Below are 19,483 nucleotides of genomic sequence, written 5' to 3'. Positions count from 1 at the left end.
GAAGTGCAATTGTCTGAATAGACCTACATGCCCAAGAGCTAATCCTGAAGGTGAGGATGGGAAGAGAGAAAGATCAGGCAGTCCCTCAGTCTCTTTCCGTCTCTTACACACACATGAGCTGAAGCACAACCATAATATTTCAAGTGCTCCCTTGTTCCCCAGCAGGCAGAAAAAAGGATCACCCACCCACAGTGAGGATCTTGCATGGAGTTACATGGGCCAGCCATGACCTTTACTGCTGATACATGCCATGGCCATACCCTTTGTAGATGCACACATTGGTAGCATTTCTCTAGAGTGTAGGCAGCAAGTACTTCAAAAAGCATAATCCTTTCCCTTGTCCAGTTGGACATAGATGGCAGGGAAATGTTTCTGTCATGGTGGCAGGTTCTTGTTAATGAGAGCAGAAAGGGGAAAGGTATCACACAGACCCCAGGACATGAAGTAGAAATTATGTGAGCCTTCACAGAACAACATCCAAGTTGACATTTTTTGCGACAGTTAGCTCCCCCTTCAGTCAGTAGTCGAGATCATGTGTACCATGGCCATCTTGCTGTTATCTTAGCTGCCTCTCAACTGGGAAATAATGGTCCACCCACTGAAGCAACAGAGCAGGACAAGGGGTCTTCCAATGCCTGCCACCCACAGCAGCAAACATATTGAGTCTTTCCCCATTCTCCAGCAGATGTTCCAAAATCTGTTTCTGTAATGGATCAGCAGTTTTCCTATTTGCAGCCACCTTCAATCCTTGTGGGTAGGAGGTTGGGTAGAGTATCTGAGTTTCTAGCATAACCAAACTTCTCGGGTAACCTGGGAGGATGCCACATCATAATCCTCTGCACTTTTCCATTCAATGTTCTCTTGATCTATTTGCCATTTTCCCCAGTGGCTTTCATTATGTACTCCATGTTGTGATCTAAAATCCACCTTATCTGTCTGTCAGGGCCCCACTCTTCTGCCTCCTGTTCCCCCTTAACCCATATACATTAGTTTATATAAATCTTTCAGGAAAGTCATGGTTTGTGAATTAACATGGTCAGAGAGCAAGAGAGCAGATCATGTTGGCCTTCAAGAAGAGTAGAGGATGGGTAGTCCATTCCTGCCCTTGTCACATTCCTTCCCACCCTTTCATGGGAGCTTACTTTCTTCTGCCAAGCGACCGGTAAAATGAAGTACCTCCTCATGCCATGCAGCAGCTGGGCCACCCTGTTGTGCTCCAACAGCGGGCCTGAATGGGTAGGGACATGCATATTCTATGCACCAGAATCACAAAGACAGTGGCCTTAGCATACTGCTGTGTTTCCCCAGCCAGGGACAGCTTGCTTGTGTAAAGGAAATGCCTCATTGATTTGCTACCATATATAGCTTCTCCTTTCTCAGTTAATGAGCCAAATTAGCAGAGGAGATTTGGACTGGAACAGCAGACAGTATTGCACAACAGTGATTGCTGCAGTTTACCATAACTACACTGTTGGATATATTGAATATCATCTCAATCGTAGAATTTATTGGACCTGGCAAAAATGTTCATATTTCTTTTCATGGGCAAAGCCAAAATGACTCTCCAAAGCCACCACCATCCCACAAGGTTTATTCATGTTACCCTCTCATTTTAGTAATCATATTTATTCACAGCATGATCCTAGTCACTACTCTAAGCCGATGGCTCCAAAGCTGCATATCTATGACATAACATGCTCCCCAAGCCTTTTCACAAATCATAAGATATATTATGTTTATTTAGCTATTTACTTTTTAGTTAGCCATTATAAATTTATACTAATGTTGTTTTACTCATTGTTTTGATTTGTTTGTGTATTCGTTTGTTATATTATGGCATTTAATGTTTGCCAGTTTTTGTTGGAAACAGCACTGAGTCCCTTTGGGGAGATAGGGCAGGTTATAAATAAAGTTTATTTACATATTTGTTTTTAAGATCCTTCCTACTCCGCTTATGTATTGATCTTCCTACTCTGCCTATGTATTGATCTATGGCAGTTGTTCTCAACTTGTGGGCCATGGCCCAGCAGTGGGTCGTGAGAATGAAAATTTGGTCCGCAAACCTCCTTCCTCTTTATTTTATTTTATTTATTTTATTTCTGCTCCTTTCTGCAGAGCTAACAAGCCCCACCACTTTTGGTACTAATATTGGAGAGTGGTCCTTGGTCAAAGTGGGCCCTGGTTGAAGTGGTCCTTGTTCAAGTGGGCCCTGATCAAAAAACGGTTGGGAACCACTGATATATAGCAACTAGATAGAGCAGGTTTTTAATATAGCAGGTTTTAATATTGTTTTATCCTGTATTGTTGTTTTTATGAGTTGCTAGAAATGCTTTGTGTTGCTTGTTTTACATGTATTTGAGTTTGTATTGTCCTAGGTTTGAATGGCATCAAATTGTTGCTAACTGTTAGCCAATCTGAGTCCCTCAATGAAGGAGAGAGGGCGGGATATAAAACAAAGTAAATAAAATAAAAATAAATAAAATCTCATAAGGAGCCAACCAGAATTGGCTAAGAGATTGTTACAGAAAAACCAATTCACAGTGAGGACAGGAAGCATTGCTTTCAATGGAAGGTAGTTTTGCCTCCATTACTGATACCCACTTCTTAAAAACGATGCTAAAAGAGCCAACACTTTTATTATGTGGTAGAAAGAAAGAGGGCCATTGGTTGGCATGCAAATGGTTTTATACAGATCCACTTGTATGCATTCTTTGAAATTGTTTTCCACTATTTTGACTAGTTTTAATATATTGACTTTTACTTTGCTCATTACTGATTATTTATTTATTTATTTCCTATATTTATACCCCGCCCTTTTCCCCCCGAAAGAGGACTCAACACATTTTTTCTTACCTTTTTTATCCAGAGGAACCCTTCAAATAATTTCCAGGTCTCAGGAACATCCTGACATTAAAAATATTAGATCTACAGCTTAACAATTGGTTTGCTTTCTTAGGACCCTTCTACACTGCCCTATATCCCAGGATCTGATACCAGATTATCTGCTTATCCCAAATTATGACAGTGTAGACTCACATAATCCAGTTCAAAGCAGATAATCTGGAATCAGATCGTGGGATAAAGAACCATGTAGTTTTTCACTTTGATCCTGGTTTTAGTAATCTGAGAACAAAGGGGGGGGGGAAGTGGTAGAAGAAAGAACTGTGAATTAATCAAAACTGTCCCTGCAAAATCAGAACAGCTGGAGGGTGAGAGGTATTTGCCATAAAGCATTCAACGTTTTGGATCAGTCTGTGTACAGCACTGCCAAGGTTGCCAAAAGGCACTGAATGGACCAATGTTCTTTTATTAATTTCACCGGCAGAAGGGAAATTTTTGCCAGGTGCTTCTTCCATTATAGCTAGTCTTTGGCAGAAAAAACTGCAGCATGAATAATTGTGATAACCTATAAAAGATCGTTCCTTGCTTCTGGACTTGTCAATCCTATAAAGCAAAGCATGATATGTCTATTTTTGCAGCATTTTGCATAAATACAAAAAAATTACCAAGAGTATTTTTGCTCTCATAAATTGCCTTTCTTACCCGTCAGGAAAAAAATGCTATAGATTGAATACAATTGATTTTTCTCATCTGTATTATAGTAGATTTCCAAATGCTGTCAAGCAACAAAACGCAAAGCTTACTATGATATTAAATTAATAAAATGTCTTTCCAGGAAAAAGCCCCTTTATTATCTAAGAGACTAGGAAGAAAATCTATTAAATAGGCAAATGCTTTGCTCTGTTGGAAAAAAGAAACCCACAAATTGACTTGCAATTAATGAGTAATTTTCCATAAATCGGAACAGTATCTGTACTCCATTATAAAGCTTAGAAAGAGATCTCAGCCGTAGTTTATTACTAGCTCAACCTTCCACTGGTATAAAACATCTACATAATGGCAACTGTCTTCTCTTTTTCTGCTCTTCCTGCTTTTACTTTGTTTGGAATTCATAAAGAGAATTACAATCTTATTGGGAAGTAAGTAGACTACTTCATTAAAATGATTGTGGGAAGGAAAATGGGTTTATTTACTTGAGTACCTCCATGAAGCTTTCAACATTTAACAGTAACTTTAATAAATTCATATTGAATTAAAAAAAATAGCTTAATTGAGGTTGCACCAATCCTGTGGTGTTATCTTAACACAGTGTTTCTCAAACTTCCTAATGTCGCAACCCCTTAATACAGTTCCTCATGTTGTGGTGACCTCCAACCATAAAGTTATTTTCGTTGCTACTTCATAACTGTAATTTTGCTACTGTTATGAGTCATAATGTAAATATCTGATATGCAGGATGGATTCTCATTCACTGAACCAAAAATACCTGATATGGCTAAATTTGAATATTGGTGGGGTTGGCGGAGTGTGTTTGTGTGTGTTTGTCATTTGGGAGTTGTAGTTGCTGGGATTTATAGGTCACTTACAATAAAAGAGCATTTTGAACTCCACCAACGATAGGACTGAACCAAATTTGGCATGCAGAATTCCCATGGCCAACAGAAAATCCTGGAAGGATTTGGTGGGCAGTGACCTTGAGTTTTGGAATTGTAGTTCACCTACATCCAGAGAGCACTGTGGGCTCAAACAATGATGGATCTGGACTAAACATGGCATGAATACTCAATGTGCCCAAATGTGAACACTGGTGGAGTTTGGGAAAAATAGACCTTGACATTTGGGAGTTGTAGTTGGTGGGATTTATAGTTCACCTACAATCAAATAGCATTCTGAACCCCACTGATAGATTTGGGCCAAACTTTCTAGACCGAACCCCCATGAGGGTCTTTGGTGACCCCTCTGAAACCTCCTTGCGACCTCCTCAGGGGTCCCGACCCCCAGGTTGAGAGACGCTGCCTTATCAGGGCTTTGTCACATGAAGCAAGACAAACCAGCATTGAAGCAGGACCTTCACCTTTGATATGCATCCCATTGCCAGTCTGTGCCCTATCCGTGATTAAGCTATTCTGTGGTATTGATGGGTTTTCCTCATCACTAGATGCTAATCACATCATGTTCCCATCACCAACCTATGCAATGAGGCCGTTCAGCTTCTATGCTGGCATGCTAGTACTGAAGTGATGTCGGGAGAAGGATTCTCCTTCTCTGCCACTCTCCTCCCCTTCTGCACATTATTCCCAAGCCTGTATTTTTTGACTTTCAGATTTGAAATGCTTTGTTTATTCACCATACCTGTAATGGCAAAATTGCTTCTAAAAATTATTTTAAAAAATATAGAGCAGTGGCTGTGTGGAAGAGTAGGGATACAAGGCTATGCAGAAGCATGAGTGTAGAATCATGGCACAGTTGGACAGATGTGTGATGGCAAATATGTAGCTGCTGTTGGTGAGGATGCAACTGCTGTGGAATACAGTTTCATGCAATAAAGTCCTTAGAAGCCATAACTCAACCACAACTTTTGCATCTGTTATGTAAGGCAGTGGTTCTCAACCTGTGGGTCCCCAGGAGTTTTGGCCTACAACTCCCAGAAATCCCAGCCAGCTTACCAACTGTTAGGATTTCTAGGAGTTGAAGGACAAAACATCTGGGGACCCACAGGTTGAGAACCACTGATGTAAGACAACAGAATGGCAGCATAACAGGAATTAAGGGCTTAACTACACTAATAAAAAATCAAGACATATCTTGAATCCAGCATTTGCAATCTTCATAATGCCCGGGACACCTGGTAGGTATCCCCAAGGCTTTTGGTTTTAACTCAACTTTACTCTGCTAGAAACTAAGTCGGGGGATACTCCAGACTTTGCAGGAACTCCAGAGTATTTGCAGGCTTTGCAGCCATCTGGATCCAGCTTGTTTCAGCCAGATGCATTGCCCAGATACATACTGCCACCATTGCCATTCCCATGAACTGATCAGGGGAAGGGGACATGTCACCACTGCTGCCTCCCACCACCCATGGAGCTTCCAGTGGGTTTCTGGCCACTGTGGTGACATCTGCTGGTGTCAGAATGGATACCTGTGTGATCAGCAGGAATGAGGGGAGTCACTCAATTCTCTTCTTCCAGAACATATATGTAACCCCTTCTGACATCAGCAAATGTGACTACTAAGATGAGCCCCATAGTCATTAAGGATTGGTGGTGGTGACATGGAAGAAAAAATGACAGCCCAATGTAACTGAGGCAGTCTCAGCCCAGCTGGACACCAGTGCAGCGCTGCAGAGCATTCCGCCCTTGTACATCTATTTCAAATTTATTTCACTTATATCCCATCCTTCTCACCCCCGGCGAGGGGGGGGGGGACTCATGGTGGCTCACAACTGGCAGTCATTGGAGGCCAAACAAACAATTACAATTTAGACAATTAGTTAAAAACATCAGTTATAAACATTCATTTAAAATCACACAAATCCAAAACCATAGCCCAAGGTCTGTCCATTGTCAGTCACATAGATCATTTGCATTGTTATCGCTGCATCTGCTACTCAAATGCTTGGTCCCACAACCATGTTTAAAGTTTTTTCCTAAAGGATAGAAGGGAGGGGGCCAATCTGATTTAATTAGGGAGAGCGTTCCACAGCCGGGGGGCCACCATTGAGAAGGCCCTATCTCTCATCCCCACCGATCGTGCTTGCGAGGGTGGTATGATTGAGAGCAGGGACTCCCTGTCAGTCTTAATCTCCGAGGTGGATCATAGGAGATACGTTTGGAATCTAGTCATCATCTTGATCTATCTGGGATCAATATGGTGCACAATGTTTTGTACTGATCGAAGATTGAGAGGTCTATGTAGATGCAATTTCAGTGTATCTTTCTCTTTCTCTTAATTCTATGTCATCATGAAATTAATTAGTATTATGCACAAACACTAACATTTCATATACAGAATCACGTGTCGTTTTTTGTAAGACAAAATCTTCATAGACCAAGACTTATACCACAATATATTTGGTGGTCTTTAGATGCTAAAGATGTGGAGTTTAGTTTTAAAACATTGTAAGATTGCATGATGAAATTATACATGGACTACCTTATTTCAGACTGCATTGGGGGAGGGCAGAAGGAGGTGTACCATATATGAATGTTGTCTCTCCACTTCAACCTGTGGCATACCAAACCCGGCACATCTAGCCAAGAATAGGCACTTTCAAGTTCTTTGTCAAGCATCCCACTATTTTCAGGCAAGCATCCCATTATTTTCCTACAGCTGAATGCAGTGACAGAGACCTTGTGACATGTGAAATCTAGACAGTCAGATCTCGACTAATTTGTCCAGATGGGCTCCTTTACACTTGCAGAAAGAATTCTGTATTCACTGCATTTTCATGACACACATTGTCCCTGCAATGACATTGTGATATCATCACAACTGGCCACACATTTCTCCCACTAACTGACCTCACTGTTAAAAGGGCATTCCACATTTGCACATTTTAGCAACACATGACCATTTTTGTATGTCATTTTTTTTTCTGCCAGGCATGCAAGTATACTTATTTTCTGAGATGCACTCATGTATTGATATGCCAGTACCTGCATACACTCACCTTCTTTTTAAAAATTAAAATGTACATTCTTGTGGGAACAACCACCTACTAACCCAGTAATTCTCAACCTGTGGGTCCCCAGATGTTTGGCCTTCAACTCCCAGAAATCCAAACAGCTGGTAAACTGGTTGGGATTTCTGGGAGTGGTAGGCCAAAACACCTGGGGACTCACAAGTCGAGAACAACTGTGCTCATCTATTTCACCTACCACTGATACCTTCTTCCCCTCCCCCCAACTTCACAGCAAAGCAATCCCTCTGGAATGATGGTAATGCACATAAAAAATCTTTTCTTTAAAACTGTGGAGTAAAAAATGGTTTTTGAATTGGCTGAAAGCCCAAAGTACTACCAGCAAGTTGTCATGAACACCGCATATCAGGATTGCAGCATCTATGAGGGGAGTATGATTTTTTTTTAGTTTATGTTGAAAAGCTCTGAATCAGCTACCACCATTGCTTCCCCTTATCCCTCTCAATTCCTCTCCTTTCATACTTTGTGTCTTTTAAACTAGAAGCCTGGGGGTAAAGTCCAATTACTAATTTTTGTAAGCTGCTCTGCAAGACATTGTTTCTGAAAACCATGATAAAAATAAATAAACCAATCAATAAGTATACAAATACAAAAGCCTGCAAGAACCTGCTTTTTCATACGTTAAGCCGGTCGATTTATTAAGGAACTGTTGTGGAAATCTGGCTAATATACTTGACTATTATTATTAATTCAGCCACTCATAATTAATTCAGCTACTCTAACTTCCCATAATGCAACTTGAGTTAACATAGAACACAGCCATGACAAATTTGGTAGTTAGTTCATTTTATTGTACCTATTTGTATTTAAAAAATAATGGGAGCTTGAGGGTAAGCCTGCTAGCAAATAAACATTCACTAATCAAAATACATGAGCCTTCATTTGAGGGTTGCATTTTAACCATCAGAAGTTTAGCTGTTAAGTCACATTCCAGCAAAGAAGTGTAGACAAACATATTTCTACAATTTTGCCAATGTTTGTACTCAGGTCCACCTCTGTACAAAGAGGTACAGGAACACAGATTATTATGAAAGAACTCTGCGTGTCCAGGTACAGCATATGAAAATCTGTATAGCACTAGGAAATGAATAAAAAACTAAATGATCCGTGTAAAATGTTTATACACTTTATGTACACACTAAGTCACAAATTCAAATTGTAATTCACCTCCATTCATAACTCTGATGACAGACTTAAGTAAGCTACAATACAAGTTTCATTTAGAAAAAGAAAAAGGGAAGAAAATCAACTGAAAGTTAATTTAAGCAGTTACTGGAAACTGGTTTGTATACAAAATTTTAGAAAACATACTTCAGAGAGAGTCACTCAACAAAAACTAGAAAAAGACTATATGACTGTAAGGAAAGACATCTTAAATATTGAATTGCACTCAAGAGACTTGCAGTATAGCTAAAATATGCACAAATGGAATTATTATAGAGTAAGGCATAGGACAACCTGGGTACAATTTTTCTCCTGGAATTCCAGCTTTCCAATGCTACCTTATTGCTTGTCCTTATTTGAATGCATTCTTGCTCACACTCTCTTCTTTTTCTCACACTCTGCATCTCCTGCTTTTTGGGGGGGAAATAATGTGTCTCTTCAAAATTATCTCCCTTAGAGCAAAAATATTTGATGCTCTTCTTGAGAAGCGTGGCATTTCAAGACTTCCATGAAATTGATTGCTATAAAGCTTTAGGAGAATGTCAGATTAACAATCTAAGCAGCAGACACACATTCGGTTAAGAAGGGGAACTGTCTCATTGTTGTTATATTCACATGTGATGCTAAACCAGCATAGGAAAAGGTATTTCTCAACACTGACCATGCTGGTGGCTAATGCTGATGAGAGCTGCAGTTCAGTGGTATGTGCTAAACCTGTAAATCAGGGTTAAATGAATGAAGAGAATGGGGCCAACACAAACCACGGGTCTTGACACTCCCCCACTTTCTTCTGCAAGGCCTGGAGAAGAAATAAACCACAATTCAGTTTCATTTTGCCCAATTCCTAACTTGTCATTTATATGTGAACCAATAAAGTGCATGATTTAACATGCACTGGTTTATTTTTAAAAATCCATCTAAACAATCCAAATCTGCACTTGGCTTGTTTAGCAATTAACCTGGTTGTTTTAAAACACCTAACAACAAGCCAGGAATCAAACAAAATGAAAACAAATCCTGGTTTATACCTCCTTTATGTCACCATGGAGGAGAAGAGGGAAGCTCATAAACCTGAGGCTGTATTCACTTTCATTTTTTGCCCACATAACTATTGTGCCAAACTATTGTGCTAAGTCAGAGTTTACCATTATATATAAACCCTCATGTGTTGTCACTAATCCAAACAGGCAAATGCTGACTTCTTCTGCTCAAAAAACAAAACTCCCATCTTTTGAAGAAATAGCTTGGCAGTATGTGTGTGATTAAAATTAATAACGCAATTTAAAAAAATCTTTGGTTAGAATACAAACACCTATAACTCTGAAGCTCAACATCCAGACATGGCTTCTAAGAAATTATGTTTGAGTACATAAAATGTCATGTTTTAATATACATCATTTGAAAAATAATTGAATGACTGGATTGTGTGAAAATGAACCCTACGGAGCTTGCAACAGACAATCCTTTTTTAGTCAGGAGGAACAATGTGTTGTGTTGAGCTCTCAAACTGCTCAATGGGGAAAATTAAATGTCAGTCCCTTTACCCAGAGGGGGAGAGATAATGCGTTGTGCTTCTGTGCTGTGGTATCTTCCCAGAGAGAAGGCATTGGCCAAAATTCCAAAGTACATGAGAGTTCAAGGCTCTTCGCTATTTTAAAAGAAACCCTCCCCATAGTAAACAGGAACTCCTGCTATAACAGATCTAAATCCGCTTTTGCACTTTTAGAGAGAAAACCAAACCTCCACTCAGAAAGTCTGGACTTCTTATTTAGCAGCGTAGCATAGCTAAGAAAACTGATGACCATCGCTTTTTTTAAAGCCCAAGAGGGAGAGGGGAACTGGCAGCAACGGAGTCTTCAAACAAGCATTAGCCTTGAGGACATCAAACCAGAAAACATTAAAACAGTTGCAGGCAACATTAATGGCACCTCTCCATCTGTGATTGTACTCATAATCCGAGATCTCCACTGGCCAATTCATGCCTTATTTGTGTAAAGAGGATGTCTTCAGTAGAAGGAGAGTCAGACCCACAAGTTGCCCTACCAAAGGGGGCATAAGATTTTCTATAGCTTGTGAAGTAGGAGCACTTTCTATACTTCCATGAGCCAAGTTCTAAACAAGGAACCACCACATAGTACCTACTACTCCCAGAATCCCCCAGCCAGGCTCTCTGGGATTCTGGGAGCTGCAACTTCTCCAAATTCTTCACAGATGCAAGGGGCACTCCACTGCAGAAGTGTTATTGATAGCAACAACAGGGCAACATAAGTTTGAAAAGGGGTCAAAAATATACACACACCCCAGTCCCCTTTAAAGACAGACAAGCTGTTTACACAAATAACACAGGAATACTGTTCAAGGAAGCAAACACCTTACCTCCACGTTGCGGAAACCTGGCAAATCTAGTTTCAGAATAAACAATGTGCAATTGATTTTTTAAAAAATATAGATATATATATATTATAAACACACATAAGTATCAGTAATATGGGTATTTTCATCGAGGACTCTTCTTTTTTGTCATATTCCATGAGAACTCAGTTCACAAGCACTCTTCGTTTCCAAATATTGCTACTTGGCAATTTGAAAGAGTTCTGCTCCAGTAAGAAGGGTCCAAGTGTTCCAAGTGGCTTTAAAAGTACCAAAAGCATTGCTCTGATGGCTGTCTTTTGACACCAGCCTTCTTGAGCCACCCCATCTGCGTTTATGAAGTTTACAAGAGTTGAAAGAGAGGGAAGCTTTCGGAAATGGGTAGTGGAAAGGGAGGGAAAAATGATAAACATGGTTCCCCTTAAAACATGGCCTATAATATTTTCCAAACCATGTGTGTGATGGAATGGATAACATAGTGACAAAATGGCCTTATTATAAAACAAATGCCCCATTTTGCCAATCCCATTCAAATTTAGGATCAAGCTTAGGCAATACCAGAAAGAAGTATCTCTCCCCAAACCAATATGGCTGTGAATGCCAAGATGCTTAAGTCTCCTCTGAAGAAATATGGTTTTGGGGGGAATAAGGGGAGGACAACTCACAAAGATTTCCCAGTGGTGTGCAGAAAAATGAGAATGGTGGAAGCAGGGTCAATGGAGAGCCCATTTACAGCAAGAGAGAATAACAAATGGCTCTGCAGATGGTACTAGGTGACAACTCCCATCATCCCTGACCAGGGCTTTATGGCAAAGTAAAACATTTTTAAGTCAAGTCCACCCAAATTTTCACACAATTGGTAGAAATCTGTCATCTTTCAGATTGTTTTGATTGTGCCTACAACTCCTATTTGCCTAAGACGATATAGTGAATGGTGATGGACAATTGGAGTTGTCATTCAGAAACATCTGGAAGGCCGCACATTTGTCATCCTTGCTGGATACCACCACTAAAATCCTCAGGACAGCGCAAACAGTCCTCAAGATGTTTAAGGGGGCATTTTATGAAGCTAATGTGAGACCACTGCAAATATGGAAGGGAAAACACTTTCATCTCTGGAAGTCTCAGCTCGGTAGACATTGGAGGCACTGTATCAGGGAGAAGGGGGATTCAGGGGGGGGGGGGATCTGAGAGGATATTGGGCAAGGCTGCCCAGAATACAAATGACCAAAGAAGCAGCTGTAGGCAAGGGGTCTCGATCTCTCATCCTGTTTCATACTTCCAGAAGCTTCTGCCAGCTTGGCCAAAGATGGCAGATTCTGGGAGCTGAAGTTCTAAATATCCAAAGGACCAAAGGCTGAGAACGATTGCTTGGACCGTCAAAGGAAGTATATATCTTCCTGGATAGAAATCCACCCTCTTTGAACAGGGAGACTCATTCCCCCTGGTGGTGGTGAAAGAGAACAGAGTGTCCCTTTCAGTAAGGAGCCCAGGTACAGAAGGCATTCTCTGGATACCAGGGGAAGGCAGATGGGCCACCACACACAGCTAGGAAAGGCCAAGAGTGTGGAAATGGTAGAAGGAGAGACACTCTTGCATAGGCAAAAGGGGACGAGAGTATACGACTGGCCAGTCTTGTGGGTGGTGAGGGTGGGGTTTTCAACCCACTTAAATTGCAGGAGCTACATCCTTAAGGGATCCTGGAACAAAGAGTTTGGTAAAGTAGTAAAGAATAATAAATACTTCACAAAACTATACAGCTCAGGGTACAAGGATTGTCCTGGGGATCCTAGGGACTGGATCCATAGTTTTGTGAGGTATTTAGAATTGTCTCCTCAAATTCTGCACCCCAAAGTTCAAAAACATACAGCCAGAGCAACTAGGGCTGGATCTACACTGGAGATGAGCTGCACTGAACTGGAGTTGGCAGTGTAGACTCATATCATCCATCTTATGACAATCAATCTGCATTCTGGAATATGGCAGTGTAGATCCAGCCTAAAGTACCAAAACTGGTAAAACCGTCAAGCATGGAAGAGTCACGGCACCTCCACTGTTGAGTTAGCACAGCTTGATGCTACATGGCCCAATGCAATGGAATTGTAACAGCTGTGGCTTTATGAGGCCTCCAGCCTTCTCTGCAAAAAAGTGCTGCTTCCTCACTAAACTACAAACACGGGGCTCCAATCCATGGCAACTAAGGTGGTGCCAAACTGCATTAACACTACAGCGTAGAGGTAAGGGCGGGCTCCATTCCTTAGGATGTCCCTTTTGTACTATAGGTTTCTGGAGTGCTGGCACTGCAAAAGCAGTTCTGATGGAGCCCTGGAAGGTAAGAGTTTGGTGAGGTGCTAGAGAATTTGAATCCGAGGATGAAGAGTTTGGGGAGGTGTTTAAGGATCGAGTCATGGGGCCGCACCAAACTCAGGGTCCCAATGAGTGGGCCTCATCACACTTGAGGGAGTCCCTAGTGGTGCAAAGGGTCAAACCCTTGTGCTGGCTGAACTGCTAACAGGAGCTGGGTGAGCTCCTGTCTCAGCTCCAGCTTCCCATACGGGGACATGAGAGAAGCCTCCTACAGGATGGTAAAACACCAATCATCTAGGTGTCCCCTGCAATTCTTTCACACCAGTCACAAATTTCAGTTTCTCAAGTTGCTCCTGGCATGAAAAAAAAAATCATACTTGAGCATTTTCCTCTTTGATCCACTTGAAATGTTGTGACCGCCTCCTGCAGAATTCTTGGGAGGGCCAGGGCTTCTCTGGATGAGCCCTTCCCTAAATTACAAATCCCACAATTCTGCAGGAGGCAGTCAGAGACTTTGAAGTAGATGCTGGACTGTGATGAGGGAGAGGAAAGAGATACAGGGGTTACAGGGCAGTGAAACCCTCCTATGCCCTTTCTGGACAGAAAAGGAGAGTCTCTCTCTCCCTGTTCCAGCCTCTGCTCCTTCCATGTCCCGGAGTGACAGCAATGAGGGGACAGAACTAAGCCGCGTATGTGTGTGAATGGATGTGTAGAGCTGGAGAAGCCTGGCTGGGGGTGTGGGGCTGCCTCCCCCGAAGGCATTGAGGGGATGGCTGGGGTGACTCCTTCTCCTTCTCCTGGGTCTCCTGGGGGCTCACTCTCGGCAGAAGACGTACTCGGTGTAGCTGGTCCAGACGCGGTCGTCGGCGGGTCCGCCCTGCTCGGGCCCGAAGGCGCAGGTGCCGGTGGAGGAGCAGGCGGCCATGCGGAAGCCGGCCTCGCTGAGCCGGTCGAAGGCCTGCTCGAGGAAGTTGAACTTGAGGTAGTAGCGGGCGGTGTAGCGCTCGGGGGGCCGGTCCGGGTCGCGGCTCTCGTTGAGCGTCTCCCCGAAGACCTCCTTGGCCAGGGCCGTCTTGCCGCAGACCGTGATGCGCGCCACGCGGCGGAACTTGGCGTCGGCCTGCGCCTCGCGGCCCAGCGTGTACGAGCCCCGGTAGCCCACCGTGATGTAGCCCGCGCGGCGCGAGGAGGGCGAGGCCGACGACGAGGAGGAGGAGGCGGCGGCGGCGTCCAGCGAGAGCGAGGGCGCCAGGAGCGGGCTGCGGCGGGCCGGGGGCGAGGGGCCGCCTTCGCCCTCAGCCTCCCAGGAGCCCCCCTCGTCGGCGCAGAGGGAGGCGTCGCGCGGAAGGCCTCCTCCTCCGCCTCCGCCTCCTCCTCCTCCGCTTCCTCCTCGCTGGAGGCGGCGGACCAGGTCCGGCAGCTGGAAGTACTCGGCCTCCCGCTGGAGTCGGCTGCGCTCGGGGAAGCGCTCGGGCAGCACCAGCTCCTGGTCGCGGAGGTAGTCCAGCACGTAGCGGAAGAGGAAGCCGTCGCGGTCGAGGAAGACGCGGCCCTTGGAGTCGCGGGCCAGCGCCGCGCCGGGCTCCTGCGAGAAGAGGCGCCAGAGCAGCGAGCCCCGCACCGACAGCACCGTTCCCCGACGGGTCACGTACACCTGCCCGCCCACGTTCAGCTCCACGATCTCCCCGGGCGCCTCGCTCCCTGCCGACGACGCCACCGTGGATGCCGGAACCACCGACGGCTCCGGCTGCGACCGCCCGCCGCCTCCGCCGCCGTTGGGCAGCCCGCGGGCGCTGTCCGCCAAGGCCATGGCCCCCGAGCCGAGCCGCGCCGCTCCTCCTCGCCGCACGCCTCCCGCTGCCGCCGCCGACGGGCGCTTATGTAGAGCCGCCGCGATGCAGGGAGGGAGGGAGCAAAGGAGGAGGAGGCGCCTTCCCCCGCCCGCGCGCCCTCCTTTGCCAATGGCAGCGCGCGCGCCTCAACGTTCTGCCTTCTCCTCTTGGGAGTCGCGCGCGCGGACCCTGAGAGAGAGGCGCTCCGACGCACGGCTCCCCTCTCCGCCTTCCACTGCCCGTCTCCCGCCGAGGCTGCGTTCAGGCAGAACGTTCAGGCGCCTCGCTGCCAGCCTTCGCGGCCTCCTGATTGGCCAGAAGTCTCGCCGGCCTCGCCGCCGCCCCCTGCCGGTCAGCCCCGCCGCCAGAGAGAAGTTTGCCACGCGCCCTCCCAAGCCTTCCGCGCCTCTCCCTGCCTGCCTTCCAAGCGGAGCGTGGGAACGGGTGTCTTCTTCTGGGGTTCAGAGCCGGGAAGAGGGACAGGGGCAGGGCAGGCCAGCCCTCGGCCAGGCAGGAAAGGAGGGCCTGGAAACAGGCTGTAGGTGGATATAGGTTTATGGCAATGTAGAGTGTGTGTGTATTATAATATATGACATTGACAATGTATATTCAGAAACCTGGAAGCAGGCAGTAGGTCAGTGGGTTTATGAAATTATAATGTGTGTATGTGTGTATATACATATATGTAATATGACAATGTATATATAGAAACCTGGAAACAGGAAGTAGGTCAGTCGGTTTATGAAAATATAGTGTGTGTGTATAAAAATAAATAATATGATAATGTATATACAGAAACCTTGAAACAGGCAGTAGGTTAGTAGGTTTATGAAAATACAGTGTGTGTATGTGTGTGTATTATAATACATGACAATGTATATATAAAAACCTGGAAGCAGGCAGTAGGTCAGTAGGTTTTTAAAAATATAGTGTGTGTGTGTGTGTGTGTATGACAATGTATATACAGAAACCTGGAAACAGACAATAGGTCAGTAGGTTTATGAAAATATAGTGTGTGTGTGTGTGTGTGTGTGTATGTAATCTCCACATGCACACTATATTATCATAAACCTACCCACCTACTGCCTGTTTCCATGTTTCTGTATATATATATTTTACATATATATAGAACCCCCTTGCCATGCAGGAATGAAAATATAAAGGGTAAGTTTCTGAAAGTATAGTCTGTGTGTGTGTGTGTGTAGAAACTATACTTTTATAAATACACTCATTATACGCACATACATACAGACACCCTACCATGCAGGAATAAAAATATTCCTGCATGGCAGAGAGTTTCTTCCTCCCTCCCTCCCTCTCTCTCTCTATATATATTACACTATATTTTCATAAACCTACCCATTATATTTTCATAAACCTATTCAATACTATATTTTCATTCCTGCATGACAGGGAGTTGGAATGGAAATATAAATACAGGCAGTCAAAAAGTTAAGAACAAGATAGGTTCTGGAAGATTGTGATTAAGTTGAATGTGTATGTAAGTCGGAACAGGTACATTTTTTTAAAATTAACAATAGCCAAACATATATATATTGCTTAGCTTTGAACAGCATAGGGAAGGCTTAACACTCCTGCAGAGTTTGCTTTGCTATCTGTGCCCCTGTTCAGAAGATTGCACCTTACTTTCTGTCCCTGTGAGAATTGGATTTTGGAAATTGTGGCTTGTGGTGGAAAGAAGGATTAGTGAGAAAGCTTCAGTGGAGACCCCTTTCCCCCATGATAATAACTGATAATAACTCTTTCAGGAGTGAATTTCCCTTCCTAGGAAATTTCTCTCACTTTCTGTTGTCTCAGCCTGTTCTTAATGATGAGCCATTTGTACATCAGATATTTGTAACTCAATGATTGCCTATATCTTTATGTCTGTGTGTGTCTGTGTGTGTCTGTGTGTGTATATATATATATCAAATCAGCACTGAGACAGCACTGACACATTTTCTTATTTGAGAACACAGAAATGCTGGACCACCTTGACAAGCACCATGTCAGACTACACAGAGAAACCATTGAAATCCACAAATCTTGACCTGCTTGCAGAAGGCTGTCCTACCCCTGCTTCCAAGGAAGGAGCCTCCACCACACTTCAAGGCAGAGAGTTCCACTGTTGAACTCTCATGGTCAGGAAGTTCTTCCTCATGTTCAGGTGGAATCTCCTTTCCTGTAATTTGAACCCATGGCTCCAAGTTTGAGGCCCCTTCCACACAGCTGTATAAAATCCATATTGAACTGGATTATATGGCAGTGTGGAATCAGATAATCCAGTTCAAAGCAGATACTGTGGATTATCTGCCTTGATATTCTGCCTTATATGGCTGTGTGGAATGACCCTTGGTCTCCAGGGCAGCAGAAAACAAACCTGCTCCCTCTTCCTTATGATGTCCTTTCCAGTATCTAAACATGGCTCTCGTGTCTCTCTTCAACCTTCTCTGCTGCGGGATAAAGAGACCCAGCTCTTTAAGGGTGGGCTTGTTGTTGGCTGGAAGGAAATGTTTGTTGGAGAAAGGCAAAGCAGAGCAGATTGTCTCTCCTCCTGCAAATCTGCACTGTAACCATTATAGCAGTCTGATACCACTTGCACTGCCATGGCACAAGGGTATGGGATCCTGGAGTTGGTAGTTTGGGGAGGCACCAACACTTAGATAGAAAGGGCAGAAGACTTTGTAAAAATACAACCTCCATGATTCTATAGCTTTGAGCCACGATAGTTCAAGTGATATCAAACTGCATGACTTGTACAATGTAAATGCACCCCAAGAAAGACTTCCCTTTCCCAGGTGTGGCGAAGAGGCAGGTTGGCAGCCTCAGTTACATCCCTTCCCGGGTTAGAAGGAGGAGGGGAGGAGATAAAGTTAGAGAAGTCTTCCAAAAACCAGCCCTGGTTTATCAGCTCTCCCTCCCCAAGTATGAAGGCTTTACCTTTTGAGACCGCTATTGCAAACACCTGAAAGGCAACGGCGCATGTCTGATCTTGTGAAGCTAAGCAGGGTCAGCCCTGGTTAGTAATTGGATGGGAGACCACCAATGAATACTAGCTGTTGTAGGCTGCATTTCCAAGGAAGGAAATAGAAAACCCCCTCTGAGTATTCCAAGCCAAGAAAGCTTTATGGAATTCATGTGATCACCATAAGAAGTAGCACATACTGTCAAATTGAAGTACTTGACACCACTTTTAACTGCCGTGGCTCAAGGATACAGAATCCTGGGAATCAGTTTGGAGAGATGCCACCACTCTTTGCCAGACTTTGTAAAACTACAACTCCCAGATTTCCATAGCAATGAGTCACATCAGTCAACATGGTGTCAAGCTGCATTAATCCCACACTATACATGCACACTGCTGATTTCTTGCATAAATTCACCCAACATGGGGTCACCAGAATTTGAAAGGCAACCTGAAGGCACAAACATGGTTATCTGCCTCTCATGAATAAGTGGACCAGGTCACACAAGATGTCTATGCAAGTCGATACAAGGCAGGGTTGTAACCCTGGATTTAGAAAACTCTACCTCACCTTCAGGTTCACAGTGGAGAATTTCCCCTGACAGGACTGGTATTCTTCTGCAAAAAAAAGTGTTTTGCAACCATTGTCGGTTTGTGAAAGCAAAGGATACAGACTTGGGTATTTTCCTGACCTCTGGGTAAGTTTCCTCTTTTTTTGTAGTTTAGTTTTAAGAATGCTGGCCTTGCAGAAATTAATCTTGCAAACATCTCCCATGCCTTTTTTTTTTTGTACCAGTCTTCTCTCTTCCTGACAAAAAGGACAATATAAATAAAAGAGCTTCACTGGGGGAAAGGAAACCCCATGCATACATACCCCATCACAGATTTCTAAAATCCAGGCTTCGGTTTCCTTTGTGGTCCATGACAAAAATATTTTAAGCTCCAAGGGTGCATCTACACTGTAGAATTAATGCAGTTTCATGCTACTTGAATTGCCATGGTTCAATGTTGTAGTATCCTGGAAGTTTTAGTTTTACTAGACCTTTAGCCTTCAATGGCAGATAGCACTGCTGCCTCACCAAACTATAACTCCTAGGATTCCATAGCATTAAGCTTTGGCAGTTAAAGTGGTGTCAAACTGCATTAATTCTACAGTGTAGCTCCACTCCTATTTGTGCCGTTGCAAAATGCATTTTTTAAAACCTGACCCTTTCTGGCAGGTTTCAGACTTCAAAAGTTTCACTAACGCGTGAACTGATTTCCACCAACAGCAATTCCTTAGGTATTATGGAGTCTTGCAAACAA

The 19,483-nt window shown here is 43.8% G+C and overlaps 1 protein-coding gene across 1 annotated transcript; it reads right to left on the bottom strand.

Annotated features, from left to right (window-relative positions):
* Positions 1–8,309: 8,309 nt before the first annotated feature.
* On the bottom strand, positions 8,310–15,569 carry KCTD12 (potassium channel tetramerization domain containing 12). Its single transcript, XM_067466891.1, has one exon. The coding sequence runs from the start codon at positions 15,189–15,191 to the stop codon at positions 14,196–14,198; it is 996 nt and encodes a 331-aa protein (XP_067322992.1). The 5' UTR covers positions 15,192–15,569; the 3' UTR covers positions 8,310–14,195.
* Between the last annotated feature and the right edge of the window lie 3,914 nt (positions 15,570–19,483).

The sequence above is a fragment of the Anolis sagrei genome, chromosome 3 (genome assembly GCF_037176765.1).
Source record: "Anolis sagrei isolate rAnoSag1 chromosome 3, rAnoSag1.mat, whole genome shotgun sequence".
NCBI lineage: Eukaryota > Metazoa > Chordata > Lepidosauria > Squamata > Dactyloidae > Anolis > Anolis sagrei.
The sequence above is the reverse complement of the archived record's forward strand: the minus strand, read 5'-3'. Positions and strand labels throughout refer to the sequence as shown.